A 24,888-nucleotide genomic window follows, 5' to 3' on the forward strand; every position below is an offset into this window, starting at 1 on the left:
GTTTCTGCCATACTAATTTCCAATTTTCCCAGCAGTTTTTGTCAAATAATGAATTCTTATCCCAAAAGTTGGGATCTTTGGGTTTGTCAAACACTAGATTGCTATAGTTATTGACTATTTTGTCTTGTGAACCTAACCTATTCTACTGATCAACTAATCTATTTCTTAGCCAATACCAAATGGTTTTGGTGACTGCTGCTTTATAATATAGTTTTAGATCAGGTACAGCCAACTTGTTAGTTTCAAAGCTGTCCTATTTATCTGCATTCTTCTTCTGTTTTGCACATTAAAAAAGAAAAGTCAGTGGCTCTTTTCTTTTGGGGACAGCATCATGATTGCTAACACCTTTCCAACTATTCTCCTCTAAAAAAAACTCCCAACAAAATTAACAACCCTGTCTTGTAACAAGCTGCCAATTGAATATTTCAGATTCCATGTCACCTGTGCATTTCAAGCTCAACATCTAAAACCAATCTCATCTTTAACCCTAAACCTGGTCCTGTTTTTGTCAAAGCTGATCATTTTCCTTCTAGTTGCCTAGGTTGGTAACCTGAGTCATCTCTGACTTCTCATTCATTCAACCTATCATCTATTCACCCTGCCACCATTTTTCCTTTGAATCTCCCTTTTTCTCATGGAGCTACTCCCTTCATTCATCTTTTCTCCCTGGGATAGCTGTAGTAATCCTTCCATACTCCCTTCTCCATGAAAGAGTTTATCTTCCAGCTGAGTATTTGCTAATGTGATTTTTCCTGAATTGCATAGCTGCCCATGACACCCCAAGTCCTCTAGAAGGCACTTTACAACTTGCATCCAATTTTCCTTTCCAGCCCTATTCACTTTTCTCCCACTGTGGGGTCCATTCAAACCAGCCTTCTTGCTGTTCATCACCAATGAAACCCATCCTCAAGCTTTCCTTACTTCCAGGTAAGCACTGCCTTCTGTGGGAGTTTTCTTAGCCTCCCTCTCTTTAAAGGCCTTCAAAAATCACCTTGTGTTTTTTGCATATGCTTCCCTGTTGTTGAGGAAAAAAATATTAATTTTATAATCTGTCTTTTAGGTTACCAGTCTGGAGAAACACATTTTATTTAACATTCTGAAACCAAGCATTTCTAGCTTAAAATAAGAACTCTCCATATTGGTATCTTCTCCTCACTCCTCCAAGCATAATCTCTCTTCCCTCAGACTATTTGAATGAAATTTATAGGAATCTTATCCAAAGACAAGGTTACAATGTATATTACAAAGCACAATTTAGATTACTTTCATTCTAGAATAATTGCCACTTAATCTGCACTATAGTTCTGGGGCTGCGGCTTTCTTCCTTGACTCTTCAGCTCCAGGTTTGAAAGGATTTCCTTCCTGTGTCCTACTCTGATGTATATGAATAGGAAAAGGCAAACAGCTCTTAGATGCAAGTCCTATCATGACTAAACTTTCCTGGGTCTTAATTTTTTGTTCTTAACAAGATCATTTATTTCCTAAAAGTGAAAATCTAAAAAAGATTTGAGGATGGAGAAGTATTTATTTCTTAATCTTTTTACACAAATGAAAAAAAGTTGTTGTTATTGTTATCGTTGTTGTTTTAATATGCTTATACAATTTGTCCTAGTATATTGTTTCTCCCCACAAGATGTCAGGTTTGTGAAGGCAAGAACAGTTTGATTCTTTATATTTGGACTACTTATCCAAATACTTGTACAAAGAACATAAAAATTGAGGCAGGGGAGTAGGTCAGCCAGGTAGAAGTTAGCAGTGTACATAGTGCCATACTAATGCAAGGAAGGGAGTAAAAATGGTTCTTAACTCTTTTCTGAGGCAACATTTTGAAAAGGTTTTATTTTTTGGTTTTGGTTTTAATTTTTTTAATTCTTTTTTTCCTTGCCAATAATGCACATCCAATTTCTCTCCCATCTGCATTCCCTGGCACCCCCTGGAAAAGAGAGAAAAACAGACTGCTATAACAAAACGGCTAGTGTCTCAATCTGCACCCCAAATTTGTCACCTGCTTCTCTGTCAAGAGAGTGGGTATCCAGAAGGAGCACTGGATTCTGTTCCTAGCACTGGACTAGACATTGGGGACAAAATGACAAACACTTTACTACTCCCTACTCTCAAAGAGTATGTATTATTGAGTTTAAATGTAAGTAGAAAGGAACATTTAATTTTCTATATTGGCATTTAATATCAGTTATTAAACCATTAAAATTTGCCTCTCTCAAGGTAAGGAAAAGAGTATCAACAGAATAGTTTTTATATTTATAAAGTAATAAAAATATCATTAGAATTCATGAAATCTTTTTATTTTTAATTTCAATAAAGAAAAACACTTTCTTGCTTTTAGATGGGAACCTAGCTTTAGAGTTACTAGAGTTGTCTTTTTGGATGAGGAAACAGCTCCACCTTGTGGAATTTTACAATCTTAGTATATAGGCCACTTTTTAAAGCCCAGAACTTGAAGCATTCATTCTTTGTCCCTCTGAAACTTCAGAGGCTGCTTCAGAGATCTGGCCACTGTTGGCACATTTCCTTCTTGGTTTCTTGAATAAACGGGGATTTTTATTTGATTTTTGCTTAAATATCAGGGGTAGTAATTTTTCCCTACTAATCAGATGCTCTTGTCTATATGGTACAGGAAACTGGCCTTTCCATAGTTTTCAGGAACCCTAGTTGTACTTCTCACTTAAACTCAGTACACCATGTTCTTCCTGTGTATGCAGAGAGTTGGGCTTGGTTCTAGTTGGAAAAAGAAGGGTTAGGAAAGACATGGTTAAGAATGATATGGTCTCCAAAAAAAAAAAAAAAAGAATGATCTGATCTCAAGAGAGAGACTGTGGTATCATCTTTCTTAGTACTTTCAGAGTCTGGAATAGAGACAGACCTTCAGAAATTTATGGCTTTGTTGATTGATTGGTAGTGCTTCTTAGATAATCTATATATATATTTGTGTATATGTGTGTATCTAGGTGCCTATTTATACATCTAGAAATATCTCATATCCATACCCATATGTATGCATGTGTGTATATATATAAATATGTATTTTACATGTAAAGACATGTTATATAAAGATAATACACATCTATAAGGTAAACTACATATTAGATACATATATATTCATATTTAGTATATATAAATTATGTATCTGTCAGCTGATGTTTTTGAAGACTATGAATTCTGCTCCCCTGCTCAAGGTTTTAAAATTGTTCCCAATATTTAGACTCAGTTCCCAATATTGATTTTTCAAGTTGATTTTCTACCTCCTTTGGGACAATAATTAAGTCATTACTGTAAATATAACCTTTTAGATTACTCCTCAGGACTTTTATCATTTATGTGATTTACCACTTGACCTCACTCCCCTGTGGGTATGAGCTTTCTTCTAGAATATAAGCTTTTAGAGGGTAAGAAATAGATTTTTGTATCCCCAGAATTTCATGTCTAGTTTGCACGCGTGCGTGCACACACACACATTTTGCTTATTGATAGAACATGGTTTTCTTCATTCTTTTTCCATCTTTATTCCATTTCCTTGATTCTCTAAATTTCACTATGTTGTAAAGCTACCCCTTTTACTGCTCTTTGAAATAATGCCTTGGCTAAACAGCCAGCTTTAATTTATCTCAATATCTCTGACCTCAAATCCATACTCATTCTACTTTTCTCATTTAATTGACTTTTAGAGCCTAGTTTTGGAGGGTCTATCCCTCTGTGATCAAAGAATGAATAGTTTGCTTTTTCCCTGTGTTTGTCTTTTTTGTTTGTTTCTTTTTTTTAATAAGCAACTCATTGCTCACTCATAGGTAGACAAGTGACATGGACACCTAGTAAATCCACGGTGTGTTAGATGAATAAAGAGAATAAACTGTTTTGCAGTTGGTGAAAAGGAAACAAATCCAATAGAGGGCTCTTGTTGAGTACATCAAGTATTTAAAAGCTATTTTTTTCTCTCTCTATCCCTTTAGACCCGACACCAGAGAGGTGACACACATCCACTGACTCTAGAAGAAATTTTGGATGAAACCCAGCATTTGGACATAGGACTCAAGCAGAAACAATGGCTAATGTCTGAGGTAAGTGGAACAGGCTTAAGTGAAAGCAAGTCACAAACAAATAGGAAATCCTTGACATAACCAAGTTTTGATTTTTATGCAAATATTTGCTATTTTTCTGGAAATGAATGTTGTGGATTTTTCTGTGAGGCACATTTCAAAGGTTATTGATTTATAGATAAGTAAATATTGTAGTTATCTGTGGTTCTTACATGATCATAAAGACTTAAGAAAAAGAAAGGTAACAAAGGTACTAGATCTTCATCTAATAAATGAACTACTAAAGTGAGCAAACAAAAACAGAATCCTACCAAAATGAGCTAGCTGATAGGGAATATCAAGACACAAAGACAGAAGAGAATAATTCAAAAAAACTATGCAGAGTCTCAGAAAAAAATGTAGCTTGGACACAAGTCCAATAAAAATTTCTAAGAGAGTTAAAGAGAAACAAAAAAATAATTTTAAAAACCTAATGAAATGGGCAAAAATGTATGTGGCAGCCTTTTTGTTGTGGCAGAGAAACTGAGTGAATGCCCGTCAGTTGGGGAATGGCTGCATAAGTTATAGTATGTGAATGCAATGGAATGTTATTGTTCTTTTAAGAAATGATCCAGCAGGATGATTTCAGAAAGGCCTGGAGAGACTTACATGAATTGATGCTAAATGAAATGGGTAGAACCAGAAGATTGTTGTACACAGCGATAACATGCAACAATTAGTTCTGATAGACATGACTCTTTTCAACAAGGAGATGATTTCAGGCCAATTCCAATAGACTTGGGATGGAGAGAGCTATCTACAGCCAAAGAGAGGACTATGAGGACTGAGTGTGGATTTCAACATAGTATTTTCACCTCTTTTATTGTTCTTGTTTACTTGCTTGTTTTTTTTTTTTCCTTTCACTTTTTCCCCCTTTTGATCTGATTTTTCTTGTATAGCATGATAAATGTGGAAATATTTTAGAAGAATTGTGCATGTTTAATCTATGTTGGATTACTTGTTTAAGTGAGGGGAGAGGTGGGGAAGGAGGGAGAAAAATATGGAACACAAAGTTTTTGTAGGTATGAATGTTGAAACCAATTTTTTGCATATAGTTTGAAAACCAAAAGCCTCTTATTTAAAAAAAAAAAAAAAAGAAAAGAAATAAAAGAAAATGGGAAGCAAAAGGGATATAAACTCAATGAGAGGAAGAAAAAACTAATGAGAGCAGTTGAGAAAAGAATGGGAAAAAATGGTAAGAGATAAGGGAAGAAAATAGAAAAAGCAAGCTGATAGCTTGGGAAAAGAGAAAACTTTGCTGAAGAAAATAATTCCTTCAGTTAGAATTGACCATATGGAAGTTAAATGACTTCATGAGACAAAGTCTAAAGACTGAAAGAAAAATGGAATAAAATGTAAAATATAGAAAAACACCTTACCTGGAAAACATATTGAGGAGTGATAGTTTTAAGAATCACTCAACTACATAAAAGCCATGAGAGTCTAGACACCATATTTCAAGAAATTATTTTTTAAAAACTTACCTAGATCTTTAACCAGTAAAGGACAAAGTAGAAATTGATTCTACCAGCCACCCCTTAAACAAATCCAAAATGAACATTCCTAGAAATACAGCCAAAATCTAGAGCTCTTAGGTCAAGGGGAAGATGCTCTAAGCTGCCAAGAAGAAAGTATTCAAGTATTAAGGAGTCAGAATCTAGATCACGCAGAGTTTAGCAGCCACCACCATAAGGAACAGAGAGCTTAGAATATGGAATTGCTGAAAGCAGCAAAACAGTATAATCCTATGGGAGGAAATGTTGTATATTTAATGAAATAGAGGACTCTCTAGCATTTCTGATGGGTTAACTCATCTATAAAATAGAAAAGGGTAGAATGAATTAGAAAACGGAATTCACCAATATTTTGTTTATAGGAGACAGAGTTAAAACAAGACGCTAAACAGAATCTGTGATGCTTCAATTGAAGTTAAAAAAAAAAAAAAGTAGGAATAGCAATCATGATCTCAAACATAACAAAAACATAACAAAGTGTGTAGGGTGCAGCCAAAGCAGTATGTAGGGGGAAATTTATATCTTTAAATGCTTACATTAACAAAAGAGAAAAAGCAGGTCAATGAACTGGATATACAACTAAGATACCAGAAAAAGTCAAATTAAAAACCCTCAATTAAACACCAAAATAAAAATCCTGAAAATCAAAGAAAGAAGAAAACTAAATTACTAATATCAAATATGAAAAAGGTATATTCATAGCTAACAAGAAATGAAAGCAATCTTTTAAGAACTATTTTGTGTGACTTTATACCAATATAATTGACAACCTAAATGAAATGGATAAATATTCACAAAAATACAAAATTCTCCAGAGTAACAAAACAGAAAATAGAAAACCTAAATAACTCTATCTTAGAAAAAGAAATTAAGCCATAGAAGAGGAGTTCCCTCCCAAAACAAAACAAAACTCAGGAACAGATGGGTTTATAAATGAATTCTACCAAACGTTAAAAAAAAAAAAAACAATCCTAATACTTACATATTTTTTGTAAGAAGCATACCGAATTATATCTATGATATAAAGTTTTAAAATAAATTACCAGAAAGGTTATAGCAGTATCTCCCCCTCTCCCCCCCCCAAAAAAAATCAAGCAATACGAACTAGCTGGATTTATTATATCAGCAATTCAGGGCTTTTTCAATATTAAGAAAAATTTTAGCATAATTTATAGTATCAGTTACAAAAAACACCCAAAATCATCATTTCAATATATAACAGACAAAACTTTTGACAAAAATATAATGTACATTACTGTTAAAAACATTAGAAAGCATAGGAAATAGATGAAGCTTTCCTTTCATGGTAAGTAAGCAACATCTGTTATAGGGATAAACTAAAAGCTTTAACATTCAGATCAAGGATGAAGTAAAGATGTCATTATCACCATTATTATTCAACATTTTAATAGAAATTATATATAGATAAGACATTTGTAGGTTATATAAAGAGAGCAATAAGACAAAAAAGAAATTTAAGGAAAATAAAACTATTACTTTTTGCAGATGGTATGATGGTATATTTAGAGATTCCTCAAAAATCAACTAAACATCCAAGTTGTAAGCTATCAAGTAATACCACACAAATGATCACCATTTCTATTTATTACTAGCAAAACCCAGCTGGAAGAGATAGAGAAATTCCATTTGAAATAACTGCAGAAGGGATAAAATATTTGACAGGTAGACCACCTACCAAGATCCACCCAGGAGCTATATAAACACAAACTATCCACATAAATAAGGACATTTAAAGAATTGAAGAAATATTCATTGTTCATAGGTAAGCCAAACCAATATGATAAAAATGTTAAAATTCCTTAAATTAATTTACTTACTCAGAACTATATCAAACTACCAAAAAAGTGCATTTTAGAATTAGAAAAATTAATAAAATTCATTGATTGTCATTGTCAAGACAATCAAGAGAATTAATGAAAAGAAATATAAAGGAAACGGGGCTAGCAGCGCTACATCTCAAAATTATATTACAGAACAGTAATCATTAAAACAATTTGGCACTAGATAAGACAAAGAGGTTGACCAGTGGAATGGATTAGGTACAAAATATTAAAAAATTAATAACCATAGTACTCTTTTGTTTGATAAACCCATAGAATTCACAATTAACAAAATTCACAATTTAACAAAAACTGCTGAGAAAACTAGAAAGACATCTCCAGAAATTAGATATAGACCAATATTCACACTATATGTACAAGATAAACTCAAAATGGGTACATGACTTAGACATAAAAGGGTGGTAATCATAAGCAGAGTAGTAGAGTAGACAAGAACATACCATCAGATCTATGGAAAAAGGTAGAATTCATGAGCAAAGAAGAAGTAGATTCAAAGGAGTTAAAATGACTCATTTTTTATTACAAAGTCGGAAAGGTTTTATTTGTAAACAAGACCAACACATCTGAAATTAGAAGAAAAGCAGGAAACTTGAGAGATAATAATGTTTACAGTAAGTTTCTCTGAAAATGGTCTTATTTCAAAGATATATAGAGAGAACAGATTTTAAAATTTGTAAGAGAATGGGCCATTCCACATTTGGTAAATAATCAAAGGATATATGTGAATAAACAGTTTTCAGAGGGAAAAAAAGCAATCAATAGTCATAATTTTTAAAATGAAATAACTCATATAAATTAGACAAATTAAAACAACTCTGAAATACCATCTCACATCCATCAGATTAGCTAAGATGACAAAAAAGGAAAATGACAATGCTAGAGGAATTAGGGAAAATACATTGATTCTCTATTGATGGAGTTGTGAGCTGGTTTTCCCTGTGGAGAATAGTTTGGAGCTAAATTCAAAGGATTATAAAACATGCCCTTTTATCTAGCAATATCATTCCTTGGTCTATACCTTAAAGAGATCAAAGAAAGAGGAAAAAGACCCATGGGTACAAAAATATTTATAGCAGTTCTTTTTTGTGGTGGCTGAAAATTGGAAATTAAGGAGATGCCCATCAAATGAAGAATGACTAAACAAATTGTAGTTTATAAATGGAATGGAATACTATTGTACCATGAAAAATGATGAAGGGGCATTGTTTTAGAGAAACCTGTATAAAATGACGCAAAGTAAAATGAGCAGAACTGGGAGAATAGTAACTGCAATATTTTAAAGACGATCAACTTGGAAAAGGCTTAGTAACTCTGATAGACACAATGACGCACTCTAACTCTAAAGTACTCAGTATTAGAAGCTGTCCACCTCCAGGGAAAAAACTAATAGACTTTATAGACTGAAGCACATTGTCTTCTCTTTTTCTTTCTTTTGGGGTTAGGGGTAAAGGGGAAAGAATAACTAATGCTGGAATTTGTTTTGCTTGACTGTACTTATTTGTAATGGACTTTATATTTGTTGCCTTCTCAGTGGGTGAGGAAGGAGGGTAGGGGAAGGGAATCTGGAACTGAAAACAAAATAAAATTGAATTTTTAGAAATCTGATCCAGTATTGGAATAGCAACTCTAAGAAACAGGTGATAGAATACTTCAAGGACCACTTCTTACCTGCTGACTCTGAAACAGAGTTGTTCTTAGAAGGTCAAATTCCTAAAAAAATTGGGTTTGTCTACAGCCTTAAACTGATATAAACTTAGACTAGTATCATATAGTGACATACTAGTGACAGTACTGTACTCTAGAGACTAAACTTTAATTCAGTGCTTAACTACAAGATGAGCTTGGATTGAGATCTGTACAAGTAGAGGGAGTGTCCCCATCAGTGAGATATCCCAGGAACTTTGCTCTTCTCCCATTTTTCTACAGTTGTTAGTACCAATTGACTAGTGAGGAGGGACTCTATTTGTGCATTCCCAGAGTCATGTTTTTCACATTTTAAATGTCCACAAGAGATCAGCATCTTATTTGGGGGGTAGGTGGTAGGGAGCATGAGAAATACTTCCTTTTGAGTCTTTCATTCTTCCAAAATGAATATGGACAAAGGCAGCATTCTCAAAATTGGCTGCCAGGCAGTGATGGTGGTGGGCTGGTTCCCTGGAGGTGTGTGCCAGGCAGTTTGCTATTGAGTGGCGCATGGTACTACTTAGTTGTACATGTTGTCCTGAGCAGACTGAAGAGTCCATGTGTGGATTGCACATACTTGTGCTCTTTTCATTGTTATAGGCGCTAGTCAACAATCCCAAAATTGAGGTAGTCGATGGGAAATACGCCTTCAAGCCCAAGTACAACCTGAAAGACAAAAAAGCCTTGCTTCGGCTCCTAGATAAGCATGACCAGAGAGGATTAGGAGGAATTCTTCTTGAAGACATCGAGGAGGGGCTGCCCAATGCCCAGAAAGCCATCAAGGTATTTGCCCTGCTGAGTCTGTATGATTGTGCGATTGATTGTCAGAGACAATAGATGCTTTGGTTTTCATGATTTTAATTACCCTTCCATTGAAGGGGCTAAGAGTTATCGAGGGTGTGTAGGGGGAAAGGATGGACAGGGAATATTCTGGTGACAGTGCTTTGTGCCAGATACCTGGTAGGGGGGGGAGGGGGGGGAGGGTGAGGAGGAAACAGACATTGAAAGCTCATGATTTCAGGGCCTTTGGACCAGGACCTGGAATGCATTCAGTTCACACTAAAGTTGCCTCTTAGCACAGACTATTCTTTGCTGCTGGTTAGAATAAGAACTCTGGCCTCTTAGTGGTAGGAAGGAATCTTTATCAAGGAAGCCAAAATGGGAGCATGGCAGGGGAAGGAGGTGGGCATTCTTGATCAGAGGAAACCTTTATTTACATTGCATTCTGGGCTCTGACAGAGTTGTTTATATGATCGGGCCTAGAAGAGTGGGTAAATCATTGGACAGGAAGGGAGAAAAAGCCCAGAAGTAGGGAAGATCTTAATAAACCAGTTTGGCTAGAATTCAAAGAATATTTTCAGTTATCAAAGTCATATTTGCTATAGGAGTTTTGTCAAATTTATAAAAATACAAATCATTCATTGATTTATAAATGGTCAAAGGAAATGAACAAGCAGTATTCAGGTAAATCTAAGCTATCACTGATCATTTGAGTAAATGCTCTAAATAATAAGTTAGAGAAATGCGCATTAAAACAATTCTGAGGTACCACCTCTCACCTATCAGATGAGTTCACATGACAGAAAAGAAAAATGACAGATGCTGAAGCAAATGTGGAAAAATAGGAACACCAATACACTATTGGTAGAGCTGTAAACTGATCCATCCATTCTTGGAGAACAATATGGAATTTTCCTTAAAGAGCTATGAAACTGTGCAGATTCTGGGACCCAGCAATACCACTCCTAGGTCTCTACCTCTAAGGAGAAAAGATCCATATGAACAAAAATATTGATTGCAGCTCTTTGGGAAGAATTGGAATATTTCCTCTCAGAGACTATTGAAGAAAGCCTTGGCCTGGGTCAGGAGGGAGCCCTAGGTTCAAATGCCACCCTGGGCACCGATCAAATGAGATAACATCTGTAGAATATACTCTATGTGCCTTAAAGCCTCAGGAAATGTTATTGCTAATGCTAACATATGAGTTGTGTCTTGATATTTGTGAGGGTAGTTGTCTGTGCAGATTCTTCAACTCAGCGTAGATGCCTTGTCTGTACAAGGGGGTTCTAGACCCTTAGGATTTCCTTCTTCATAGAGCTCTTAGGAGGTCTGTGCTCTACACTCTGACCAATCTTTGGGTTCTCCCTGTCAATTTTACACAAACAAGGTCTATGGAGGTGGGAGATGGGTGGTGATGTTCAAATATGCCTAGATTTGAACCAGTGGGTGCATTGGGATTGAAATGTGTTGTTGCTCACCTTGGCTGTTGTATGTGCACAAGAGAATAATTTTTCTGTATTTTTAAATCGAAGGCCTTAGGGGACCAGATCATCTTTGTCACTCGTCCTGACAAGAAGAAGATCCTTTTTTTCAATGATAAGAGCTGTCAGTTCACAGTAGATGAAGGTAAGTTAGCCCTTGGAGAAAGGGCATGGGGGTCAGAGTTGGGCTTTGTGCACCACAGGCGGTAATACTGACCTTTTTGTACTGTTTTCTTCATTGTCATGGACAACGTGGCTCCAGCTACTGGGCACAGCTCATTTCTCAAGATTTTAACTTCCAGGTGATTGTGACCACATAGGTAGTCAAGTTGGAGATCCTCATAGCGGGGGCTATGCACAGAGGAGCTCACACACTTCCCCTTATCCACAGAGTACCATCTTTCTCTCTGTTAGGTATCACTATCTTTAGAAAGGATAGATGAGCAAGCTGAGGTCACAGAGTTTAATGGATTTTCCCATTAGGATCAGCAAATGTCAAAAGCAGGATTCAAATCCAGATCTCTTTGGACTCTGCCTCCAACTCTTGTTATCTGCCTTTTGTTATAAGTGTGACTTCTTTATCATTTTAATTTTAGCAGTCTGATTATAACAAAAATTGTAAAACTCTTGACATGAAAAATGAACAGAAAAATTGGATTGTTGGCTGGTATGCAGAAATAATAACAACTTCTGGGATGAATTAGGAATCACTATGAGGAAAGGACTACTTTATAGTGAACATTAAGACTTTCTCAAAGAACATTGGTAATTAATTATTTCTCACTTTGATGCGATATTGAGGGGGCATTTCCAGGTGTATTGGCAAACCTTCAATTTGAAAAGGACTTCAAGATCCTTGTGGCATTTACATTTACAATTTTTTGGTTATGTGTTCTACCTACCTATATTCTGGAGTCTTTTATTTTTATTTGAAATCCTTAATGTGATAATGAGGATGAGCTTTGGAGGGGAAGGAAAGGATTATGCTATGCAAGTAGTCTGCCATTCACAAATACCATGATTCTAAAAAACCCATTCATGATTGTGTTTTGTCCCACACAAAGTACTTGGCTGATCAGAAATCAAAAAGAAGTTCTCTTCATTGAGAAATCTTCAATATTCATTTCACCAAATACAGTCTTTTTGTTCCTGATACAGCATTTTGAAAAGCAAATTAAATGTTATTAGCAATAGCTTAATCTTTTAAAAAATTTTTTTTATTTTAATTTTAAAAAATTTCTTTTTAAGAACTTGATATTTCATGCAAGTACAGTAATAACAGAAAGGCAGAACAATATTTAGCCTCTCAAGCTAGGCTTCATCAAATGAAAAAAAACATCTCTTGGCAGAATATCACCATCTATTCTTTCTCCTCTTTATTATTTGCAGTACTACATGCATCTGATTTTTCATATAAACAAATGTCTTCTTTTTTATATAACATAGTAATAGTTTCCATTTTTAATAGTAAGTTTTTATTAGTATTTTTGTTTTTACATTGCTCAGATTTCGCCCAGTGGTCCTGTTTCTTCTCAAAGAGTCAGATGGCCAGATATAATAAAGAATATTTTTAAGAAAAAGAGGAAAGGAAAAATTTTTTAGCAAAACTGACCCCAATACACATGTGTAGAATCTGAATATATGCAATATTCAATGTCCCTCTGGTACTACTACATACTTTTGTATAGAAGAGGGAAGATGTGTTTTCTTATTGTAACTCTTTTCTGGGACCATGTTCTTTATAATTCTGCATCTTCTTTTTTGACTGTTGTGTGGTCGTTATAGTAATTGTTTACAAAATGGGTGCTTCTGCCTTTGTTTTCTGTTTGTCATGTCGACATTCATACCTCTGCTTCTCTGTGTACTTCACAAACATCATTTCTTGCGCTACAATAGCATTTCATAAAGCTTCTATTATAATGAGAATGTGTGTGTGTGTCCTTTTAAACGGACTTTTACATTTATGCAAATTTAATTAAATGAGTTTCTCTTTCTGTAAAATGAATGTGTTTAACTTGATCACTGAGCTCAAACCTAGCTATTGGAAAATCTGTTTTTATGTAAAGAAAAGTATTTTCATCATTGTAAAAATTTGTCAAGCCAGCAGGGACACGTTTTCCCATGCTGTGCTCGCCAACACACAGCTCAGCTTTTTCAGTCAATTCTAGGTGCCACTGATCTGCCTGGGCATGGGAAGCTTGGCATCATCATTGTCACAGCTGACCTCCATTCTCCTCTTCCTAAAAAGTCAAGTCTCCTAAGATCCATCCCCAGATCTGCTGGGCACATGTGGGCCCCTTTCTGACCTGCAGGTGGCAGTATCATCATTCCTAGAAGGAGCCTCGGTATATCTGAAGCAATTAGGGAGAGGAAGAATGGACCTAAAGTTGTAGGAGATGTTTTTGCAATGCACAGTAAATGTCAATTACCCAACTTATGCCAGCCACAAACTGGCTTCAGATATCTCACTTGAGTACTAAAGAGCCCTACAATAAGCTCTTCTGTCTGGGGTGTCAGCCTCCACTTTTCTATCATTCCTCACCCCCTTGCAGGATGGAATTTGCACATCCTTTTAAAATAGGCACCATAAGTATTCTCATTTTTAATAGTGTCTGATTCCCTCAGTGCTTTATATCTACTTTGCCATAGTGTCTCTCTGAAAAGACATAATTTAAATTTATTTTAAAATTTTATTGATAGGGGCAGCTAGGTGGCACAGTATATAAAGCACCAGCCCTGAAGTCAGGAGGACCTGAGTTTTCAAATCTGGTCTCAGAAACTTAACGCTTCCTAGCTGTATGACCCTGGGTAAATCACTTAACCCCAATTGCCTCAAGGGAAAAATTGATATTCTTTGTTTTAACATCATTTTCATTTTCAAATACTGCTTTCCATTTCTTTTAACCTCCCGCCCTCTCCCCCTCCCCCCCCCCCCCCCGAAAGTTATTTCTGGTAACAAAGGAAAAAAACAAGTCAGAAAAGCTAACCAAAAACTCCCACCTGCTTCTGACGTGTAGACTCAGTATCCCACAACTTTTGTCTCCTGCTTTTACTTTATTAAATTAAAGTTTTTTATTTTTAAAACATATGCATGATTTTTGTTTTTCTTCCCAGGTTATTTTTACCTTCTTTCTAAATCCAGTTTTTCTTGTGCAACAAGAATTTATATATAAATATATAGGTATACATATATTGTGTTTAAGACATACTTTAGCGTGTTTAACATGTATGAGACTGCCTGCCATCTAGGGGAGGGAGTGGAGGGAAGGAAGGAAGGGAAAAGTTGGAACAAAAGTATTTGCAAGGTCACTGTTGAAAAATTATCCATGCATATGTTCTGTCAATAAAAAAAGCTATAATAAAAAAACAAAAACAAACCATATGCATAGATAGTTTTTTAACATTGACCCTTATGTTTCAATTTTCTTCCTCCTTCCTCCCACCTCCTCCCTTAGATGGCAAGTAATCCAATATATGTTAAACATGATAAAAATATATGTAAATCCAAAATAGGTATAAATATTTGTACAATTATCTCGCTGCACAAGAAAAATCAGATCAAAAAGGGGGAAAATGAGAAAGAAAATAAAATGCAAGCAAACAACAAAAAGAGTGAAAATGTTATGTTGTAATCCACACTCAGTTCCCAGTCTTCTCTCTGGCCTAGATGGCTCTCTTCATCATAAGATCATTAGAAGAAGCAAAGGAAACCTATCGTATCTGAGGGAATTAAGGGCAGAGGAGGAACATTGTGTGAATCTTACTCTCATCAGATTTGGCTCAAAGAGAAAATATTAGACATATTTGATTTACAGAGAAACTTCTTTTACCTCATTAAAAAGTGGGAGAGGAAAAGGGAAAAGGAAAAGAGTTAATAAAGGAAAGGTATAAGAAAGGGGAAGGAACTCAAAAGGGGTGGGAGAGATTCTAAACAGGGAGAGCTGTGTGATGCAAGTGGTGCCCATAAGTTTAATACTGGGGAGAAGGGTAAGGGGGAAAAGAAAAAGAAAAGTATAAGATGGCAGGAAATACAGAACTAATAATTTTAGCCATAAATGTGAATGGGATGAACTCTCCCATAAAGCAGAGGTGGATAGCAGACTGAATCAAAAGCCAGAATCCTACAATATGTTGTTTACAAGAAACACATTTAAAGCAGGGTGATACATACAGAGTAAACGTAAAAGACTGGAGCAGAATCTATTATGCTTCAAGTGAAGTAAAAAAAAGCAGGGGTAGCCACCCTGATCCCAGAGCAAGCAAAAGCAAAAATTGATATAATTAAAAGAGATAAAGAAGGAAACTATATATTGCTAAAGGATACCATAGATAATGAACCAGTAGCAATACTAAACATAATATGCATCAAGTGGTATAGCAAGATGAAGTAGACAGCAAAACTATAACAATGGGAGATCTCAACCTTGCACTCTCAGAACTAGATAAATCAAACCACAAAATAAATAAGAAAGAAGTACTAGAATACTAGAAAAGTTAGGTATGATAGATCTTTGGAGAAAACTGAATGAGGACAAGAAAGGAGTACACTTTCTTTTCAGCAGTTCATGGAACCTATACAAAAATTGGCCATATATAAGACATAAAGACCTCAAAATTAAATTCAGAAAGTCAGAAATAGTAAATGCATTCTTTTCAGATCATGATGCAATAAAAACTACATTCAACAAAAAGCTAGGGGAAAATAGACCAAAAAGTAATTGGAAACTAAATAATCTCATCCTAAAGAATGAATGGGTGAAACAACAGATCATAGACACAATTAATAATTTCGTCCAAGAGAATGACAACAATGGGACAACATAACAAAATTTGTGGGATGCAGTCAAAGCGATAATAAGGGGAAATTTTATATCTGTAGAGGCTTACTTGAATAAAATAGAGAAAGATCAATGAATTGGGCTTGCAACTTAAAAAGCTAGAAAAAGAGCAAATTAAAAATCCCCAAATACTAAACTTGAAATTCTAAAATTAAATGGAGAAGTTAGTAAAATTGAAAGAAAAAAAAAAAAAAAAACTATTGAATTAATAAAACTAAGAATTGTTTTATGAAAAAAACAACAAAATAGATAAACCTTTGGTAAATTTGATTAGAAAAAGGAAAGGGGAAAATCAAATTGTTAGTCTTAAAAATGAAAAGGGAGAACTTTCCACCAATAAAGAGGAAATTAGAGTAATAATTAGGAGTTACTTTGCCCAACTTTATGCCAATAAATTTGATAACCTAAGTGAATTGGAGAAATACCTACAAAAATGTAAATTTCCCAGATTAACAGAGGAGGAAGTAAATGGTCCCATTTTAGGAAAAAAAAAATAGAACAAGCTATTATTCAACTCCCTAAGAATAAAATCCCCAGGACCAGATGGATTTACATGTGAATTCTACCAAACATTTAAAGAACAATTAACTCCAATGTTATATAAACTATTTGAAAAAATAGGGAATGAAGGACTCCTACCAAATTCCTTTTATGACACAGACATCATACTGATATCTAAACCAGTTATATTGAAAACAGAGAGAGAAAATTATAGACTAATCTCCCTAATGAATATTGATGCAAAAATCTTAAATAAAATATTAGCAAAAAGATTACAGAAAATCATCCCCAGGATAATACACCCATGACCAACTAAGATTTATAGGAATGCAGGGCTGGTTCAATATTAGGAAACCTATTAGCATAATTGACTATATCAAAAACTATATGATCATCTCAATAGATGCATAAAAAGCATATTATAAAATCCAACATTGTTCCTATTAAAAACACTTGAGAGTATAGGAATAAATGGACTTTTCCTTAAAATAGTCAGTACCATCTATTTAAAACCATCAGTAAGCATCATATGTAATAGGGATAAACTGGAACCGTTCCCAATAAGATCAGGAGTGAAACAAGGTGGCCACTATCACCATTTACTATTCAATATTATATTAGAAATGCTAGCTTGTTAGCTTCGGCAATAAGAGTTGAAAAAGAGATTAAAGAAATTAGAGTAGGTAATGAAGAAACCTAATTATCACTCTTTGCAGATGACATGATATACTTAAGAGAACTCCAGAGATTCTACTAAAAACTATTAGAAATAATACACAATTTTAGCAAAGTTTCAGGATACAAAATAAACTCACATAAATCATCAGCATTCTTTTATATCCCTAACAAAATCCAATAGTTAGAGATACAAAGAGAAATTCCATTTAAAGTAACTGCTAATAATATAAAATATTTGGAAATCTATCTGCCAAGGGAAAGTCAGGAACTATTTGAGCAAAACTACAAAACACTTTCCACACAAATAAAGTCAGATTTAAATAATTGGAAAAATATTAAGTGCTCTTGAATAGGGCAAGCAAATATAATAAAGATGACAATACTACCTAAACTAATTATTTAGTGCTATACCAATCAGACTCCCAAAAAACTATTTTAATGACCTAGAAAAACAACAAAATTCATATGGAAGAACAAAAGGTCAAGACTTTGAAGGGAAATAATGAAAAAAAAAAAAAACAAATGAAGGTAGCTTAGCTGTACCAGATCTAAAACTATTATAAAGCAGTGATCACTAAAACCATTTAGTATTGGCTAAGAAATAGACTAGTTGCTCAGTGGAATAGTCAATAACTATAATAATCTAATGTTTGATAAATCCAAGACACCAGCTTTGGGGATAAGAATTCACTGTCTGACAAAAACTGCTGGGAAAATTGGAAATTAGCATGGTAGAAACTAGGCACCCACACTCAAACATCATACACCAAGATAAGGTCAAAATGGGTTCATGATCTAGGCATGAAGATTATAAATAAATTAAAAGAACATAAAATAATTTACCTCTCAGACCTGTGGAGGAGGAAGGAATGTGTGACCAAAGAACTTAGAGATCATTATTGATCACAAAATAGAAAATTTTGATTACATCAAATTAAAAAGCTTTTGTACAAACAAAACTAATGCATTTTTATAGTTAAAAGTTCTGATAAAGGCCTCATTTCCAAAATATATAGAGAATTGACTCTTAATTTATAAGAAATCAAGCCATTCTCCAGTTGATAAATGGTCAAAGGATATGAACAGACAATTTTTGGAAGAAGAAATATTTTTAGCCATATGAAAAGATGCTCCAAGTCATTATTAATCAGAGAAATGCAAATTAAGACAACTCTGAGATATACCACTACACATTTGTCAGATTGGCTAGAATGACAGGGAAAAATAATGTGGAATATTTGAGGGGATGTGGGAAAACTGGGACACTGGCACATTGTTGGTGGAATTGTGAATACATCCAGCCATTCTGGAGATCAGTTAGGAACTATGCTCAAAAAGTTATCAAACTGTGCATACTCTTTGATCCAGCAATGTTACTACTGAGCTTATATCCCAAAGAGATCTTAGAGAAGAGAAAGGGACCCAAATGTGCAAAAGTGATTGTGGCGGCCTTTTTTTGTAGTGGCTAGAAACTGGAAACTGAGTGGATGCCCATCAATCAGAGAATGGCTGAATAAATTGTGGTATATGAATGTTATGGAATATTAATTGTTCTGTAAGAAATGACCAGCAGGATGAATACAGAGAGGCCTGGAGAGATTTGAGATGTGCAGAACTAGGAGATCATCATACACTTCAACAACAGTAATATATGGTGATCAATTTAACAATGAGATGAACCAAATCAGTTCCATTTTTTTAATAATGAAGAGAACCAGCTACACCCAGTGAAAGAACTCTGAGAAATGAGTGTGAACCACTACATAGAATTTCCAATCCCTCTTGTTTTTATTTGCTTGCATTTTAAATTTTCTTCTCAGGTTATTTTTACCTTATTTCTAAGCCCGATTTTTCTTGTACAGCAAAACAGCTGTATGGATATGGATACATATATTGCATTTAACATGTATGGGTCTACCTGCCATCTAGGGGAGAGGGTGGGAGGAAGGAAGGGAAAAGTTGGAACAGAAGGTTTTGCAAGGGTCAATGCTGAAAAATTACCCATGCATATATCTTGTAAATAAAAAGCTATAATAAAAAATTAAAAGGAAAAAAAAAAGATCATTAGAACTGGTCTGAATCATCTCAGTGTTAAAAAAAGCCACTTCCATCAGAATTGATCATCATATAATCTTGTAGTGGCCATGGACAATGACTTCCTGGTTCTGCTCATTTCATTCAGCATCAATTCATGTAAGTCTCTCCAGGCCCTTCTGAAATCATCCTGTTGGTCATTTCTTACAGAACAATAATCCATAATATTCATATATCATAACTTATTCAGCCATTCTCCCACTGATGGGCATCCACTCAGTTTCCAGTTTCTAGCCACTACAAAGAGGGCTGCCACAAATATTTTTGCACATATGGGTCCCTTTCCCTCCTTGAAGATCTCTCTGGGATATAAGCTCAGTAAAAACACTGCTGGATCAAAGGGTATGCATATAGGCTCCTGCCTTTAAAAAGAAGGCATGGATGTATATTTTCTCTTATCTTCTTTGGGGCCAAATTATGTCATTATAATCTCATAGCTTTGATTGTTTTTTTTTTTCTTTCCATTCATTTTGTTGATGTCATTGTGTATTTCTCTAGTTCTGTTTAACTTCATTTTGTATCTTGTCCTATGTTTTCACATAATTCTCTGTATTCCTCTTATCTGTCCTCCTTTACAGCACAGTAATATTCCATTACAGAATTACCAAAGAATCAGTAAAGAAAACTAAGATAGTTAATAATTGTTCCAGTAAAATCTCAGGATACAAAGCAAGTCAACAAAAAAACCATAGCTTTTTTATAAAGCAATGACAGAGAGAATGATAAAGAAAGAACTTTCCATTCAAGAATGACAAAAGGAATAAAATATCAGGGAGTTAATCGAACAAGGCAAACTTAAGGCCTTTCTAGAGGATTACAAAATGCTCCTTCAAGAAAGGAAGAAAAACTTAAATAACTGAAGAGAAAGTCACCCTCACTGCTTGACCTGTATGAATATGATAAACACTGTGCTGCCTAAATGACTTCACAGATTTAGTGCTATGTCAGGGGATACTTTAAAGAGTTAGACAAAAGAACAAGATTTGTTTGGAAGATAAGGTCTAAATGATCCAGGAAAGCAATGCAAACTAGGTGGTCTGAAGGGAGAACACAAATAGACCAATCTTCAGCTAGCAGTTTCCTTCAAAACAATTTGATTCAAGACAGTGAAACAAACCAAAAAAGGAGTCAGAAATAATTGTTTACAATATTTGATAAACCTGGGGGGGGGGGGGAAGGAAGGACGGGTAAAAATTAGGTTAAGACTAGCAGTTAAAAAAAAAAAAAAAGACTAGCATCTTCATTTGATCACAAGCCACAATAAGCACAGTAAACCCTGATTCCAGTACTAAATGTGAAGGGAACAAGATCAAGGTGCCCATCACTGCCGTGGTCAAAGAGTGAATCCTTAACCAAAGGATAGAAATGATCAAAAAGATTAAAAAAAAAAAAAAAGAATATTTTTATTGTGTAATTGAAATGTTTCTGCACAAAAATTAATTGCAATCAAGATATAAAAAGAAGTGGTCAACTGGGGGAAATTTATATATATATATATATATATATATATATATCTCAAATAGCTCTGATTAGAATCTGTATTAAGATATATGGCTAATGCAAATATGTAAACCCCCAATTAGCAGATAAATGGTCAAAGAATATGAACTGCTCTCAAAAGAAGGATTTCTAATTATTAACAAACATATGAAATACTTTTTCAGACTATTCATTTATTCTTCTTAGGTACATCTCATATTTTTAGGTGTATCTTTCTTTATATCTGCACCATATCTTATCACCTCTCCTAGATTATAAACTTATTGAAGGAAAGAGCCCAATATTATTGCCAATCCTCCAATTCTTTTCACAATAATAGGTGATAGTGTTTGAGTAGATTGGATCAACATGGTATTAATTCCTTAAATTGACAAACTATCGTGCCCTAGAGACAAGTTTTTTATGAAGCAGGTTATTTAGATGTCCAGTTATATTTGAGAAATACAGAATTTTAGACTTAGAAAGTACCTTTTCGATCATTTCGTTTAGCCTCTGTATTTCCACATTAGTAAAAATGAGGCTGCGTCATGAGAAGTGATCTCTCAAAGTAATACAGAAATTATTTGAAACAGTTGGAAATTGAACCCTGGACTCCTGAGTCCCATAATCCTACCATTGTCCCTTCTGACTTTCTATAACAGCATGTTCATTTTTTTTCTTTGCTATTATTATTTTTTTATTATAGCTTTTATTGACAAAACATATGCATAAGTAATTTTTCAACATTGACCCTTGCAAAAACTTCTGTTCCAATTTTTCCCCTCATTCCCTCTACCCCCTCCTTTAGATGGCAGGTAGTCCCATACATGTTAAATATGTTAAAGTATATGTTAAATACAATATATGTATACATATCTATACAATTATCTTGCTGCACAAGAAAAATCGGATTTAGAAAGAAGGTAAAAATGACCTGGGAAGAAAAATAAAAATGCAAGCAAACAATAACAGAAAAGAGGGTAAATGCTAAGTTGTGGTCCACACTCATTTCCAAGTGTTCTTTCACTGGGTTTAGCTGGTTCTGTTCATTACTGATCAATTGGAACTGTTTTGAATCCTCTCATTGTTGAGGAAAGCCACGTCCATCAGAATTGATCCTCATGTAGTATTGTTGCTGTGTACAATGATCTCCTGGTTCTGCTCATTTCACTTAGCATCAGTTCATGTAAGTCTCTCCAGGGCTCTGTATTCATCCTGCTGGTTATTTCTTACAGAACAATAATATTCCATAACATTAATATGCCACAATTTCTCAGCCATTCTCCATTTGATGGGTATCCATTCAATTTCCAGTTTCTAGCCACTACAAAAAGGGCTAGCATGTTCATTTTACAGTGCTTTTCATCTTAGATTTCTGTAAAGACTGTGTTTCAGTGGGGGTTGTGTCAGTCAGTGTAACATTCAGTATTATTATGCATTTATCCAGTGAGAAACATAGAAGTTTCCAGGCTAAAACATAATCTGAGTAATTTGACAATTCTAGGCTTCATTTGAGACATATTGGAATACAAAAGAAGGAAGAGTCTGTCCCAGCATAATGTTTTATTGTATTTATATTTAATTTGTGCACTAAAACGTGCTGACTATAAAATTGGAACTTTGGAATGAAAGGAGGAGTGAGTTGTACCAGTCACTGCCTGGATAAGACATTCCTGAAGATTCAGGGAATGATCTGATTTCAGGGCTCATTATGGATGATAGTTTTGACTGAAAAATTTGTTTAACTCTCTTTTTAGCTAGATTTTTTTTTTCTTTGACAATTCTATAGGATATGAAAATATAGTAGTTGGGGAAGGGGGAAATGGCTGTATCTCAAGAAGGGTTTCAGAAAAAGAAAGATGTTTTGTGAAAGCAAAAGCCAAAATGGAATGTGGCCTAACAATGTCCAGTGGTCTTCTTTAAAATAACCCTATGTTGCCTTGGACACATGGCCAAAGTAAGTTCTTTTTTAGTTGCAATAGTTAGTTCACAAGCATTTAAGCTTACCCTGTGCTAGGCCCTGGTTATAACAAAAGCAAAAATCAGTTCTCCAACCTCAGAGCTCACAGTTTAAAGGGGGAAACAACTTTCAGACACCTGCTTAGGTAAAAGAAGCATTGTCAAGATGGAAGGTGTTCTTAGAGGGTAGACCTTGTGGTGAGGGGTTGGGCCAGGAAAGGCCTGCAGATCATGGATTTTGAATTGGAAGGTAGAGAGAAGAAGGGAGACTGGTCTAAGCAAGATGGACAACCAATGAAAATTTATTGTTGCGTGATGGATCACAGAGTTCATGGAGGGGAGAAAGCTGAGGTATAAGAAGGTGGCAAGTCTTGAAGGGCATTAAAGGCCAAATAAGATTTTATATTAATTTTGGAAGTGTTAGGAAGCCACTGGAGGTTGTGAGCAAAACAATTGCTAACACCTTTGTGCCAAGCACTGTGCTTAGTGCTGGGGGTGCAGAAAGTAAAGTCGGCTTTTGTGGGCCTCATGTTCTGATCAGGGAGGTAGCATACATGAAGAGTGCATCAGATAGAGACTGTACCTGCAATTTGCGCTTTAGGAAGATTGCTGGCAGCTAAGTGGAGGACTGGAGTGTGGAGAATCTTGAAGTTGGGAAGCCAACCAGCAGGCAATATGATATGAGGTCATGAAGCCCTGCTCCAGGATGGTGGTTTGTGAGCAGAAAGGGGACAGAAAGAAGAGTTATTGTGAAGAAAATAATAATGAGACTCGACACTATATTAGCTATCTGAAATGAGTGGGATCAAGCAATTAGATTGATACTAAGGTTGTGACCTAGGTTTTGGAAAGATAGTGATATATCAAAAGTTCGGCATAATTTAGGTCAAGGGCAGTTTGGACAGGAAGTTGAGTTCTGCTTTGGACATATTGATCTTTTAGTGCCTTTTGGACATCCAGTTCAAGAATTTCAAGAGATAATAAAAACTGGAGTTCCAGAGTGAGCTTAGGACGAGATGTATGGATTGGGTAATTGCCTATATGGAAATAATAGGACCCATGAATAGCAGTGAAAGCATGAAGTGATGTACTATAGCAGGAGAAAAGAAGAGAGTCCTGGGTAGAGACTTAGGGGATAAATCTGAATACCGATAAGCAATGAATATTCAGGCTGGTAAGAAAAGAGCCCAGAGTCTCATGAGAACTAGAGAGAAGAGTTTCCTGAAAGGGTAATCATCATGTCAGAGTCTGCAGAGAGCTGAAGTTGAAGGAGGAGAATTGTTGAAAAAAGGCTGATGATTTGGCCATTAAGAGGTCATTGATTGGTAGCTTTAAAGGAAGCATACCAGTTTGTAGACACAATGAACATGTCTGCTTCCTATTTGACTTTATAAGAAATTTGGGGTGAACAAAGTAATATTCTTATTTCTTGTAACCACTTTTCTTTTAATGTCTTTAAAACTCAGCCTTTCTTCTTCACCATTTCATACATCTCTGTATCAGAAACATATTGCCTGATTCTGTTCCCCCACCCTATCCTCGAAAATGAGCTCAGATTCTATTCCTTATCAGTCAATACACATTTATTAAGTATCCTGATATGTGCCAAATACTGTTTTAAGAGTTTTCTGCTCGGATGAATACAGAGAGGCTTGGAGAGACCTACATGGACTGATGCTAAGTGAGATGAGCAGAACCAGGAGATCATTATACACTTCGACAACGATATTGTATGAGGATGTATTCTGATGGAAGTGGATTTCTCTGACAAAGAGACTTAACTGAGTTTCATTGGATAAATGATCGACAGAAACAGCTACACCCAAAGAAGGAATACTGGGAAATGAATGTGAACTATTTGATTTTTGATTTTCTTCCCGAGTTATTTTTACCTTCTGAATCCAATTCTCCCTGTGCAGCGGGAGAAC

At 35.0% G+C, this 24,888-nt stretch overlaps 1 protein-coding gene across 2 annotated transcripts in view; it reads left to right on the top strand.

Annotated features, from left to right (window-relative positions):
* Window positions 1–24,888, top strand: part of GTF2E2 (general transcription factor IIE subunit 2) — a 97,484-nt gene that overhangs the window by 64,651 nt on the left and 7,945 nt on the right. For both annotated transcript variants that reach the window (XM_051965133.1, XM_051965134.1), the window contains exons 4-6: window positions 3,966–4,073; window positions 9,751–9,933; window positions 11,463–11,556. In XM_051965133.1, coding sequence (XP_051821093.1) covers window positions 3,966–4,073; window positions 9,751–9,933; window positions 11,463–11,556 — 385 coding nt within the window. The remainder of the gene's footprint in view (window positions 1–3,965; window positions 4,074–9,750; window positions 9,934–11,462; window positions 11,557–24,888) is intronic.

Source organism: Antechinus flavipes, chromosome 6 (genome assembly GCF_016432865.1).
Source record: "Antechinus flavipes isolate AdamAnt ecotype Samford, QLD, Australia chromosome 6, AdamAnt_v2, whole genome shotgun sequence".
Classification (NCBI taxonomy): domain Eukaryota; kingdom Metazoa; phylum Chordata; class Mammalia; order Dasyuromorphia; family Dasyuridae; genus Antechinus; species Antechinus flavipes.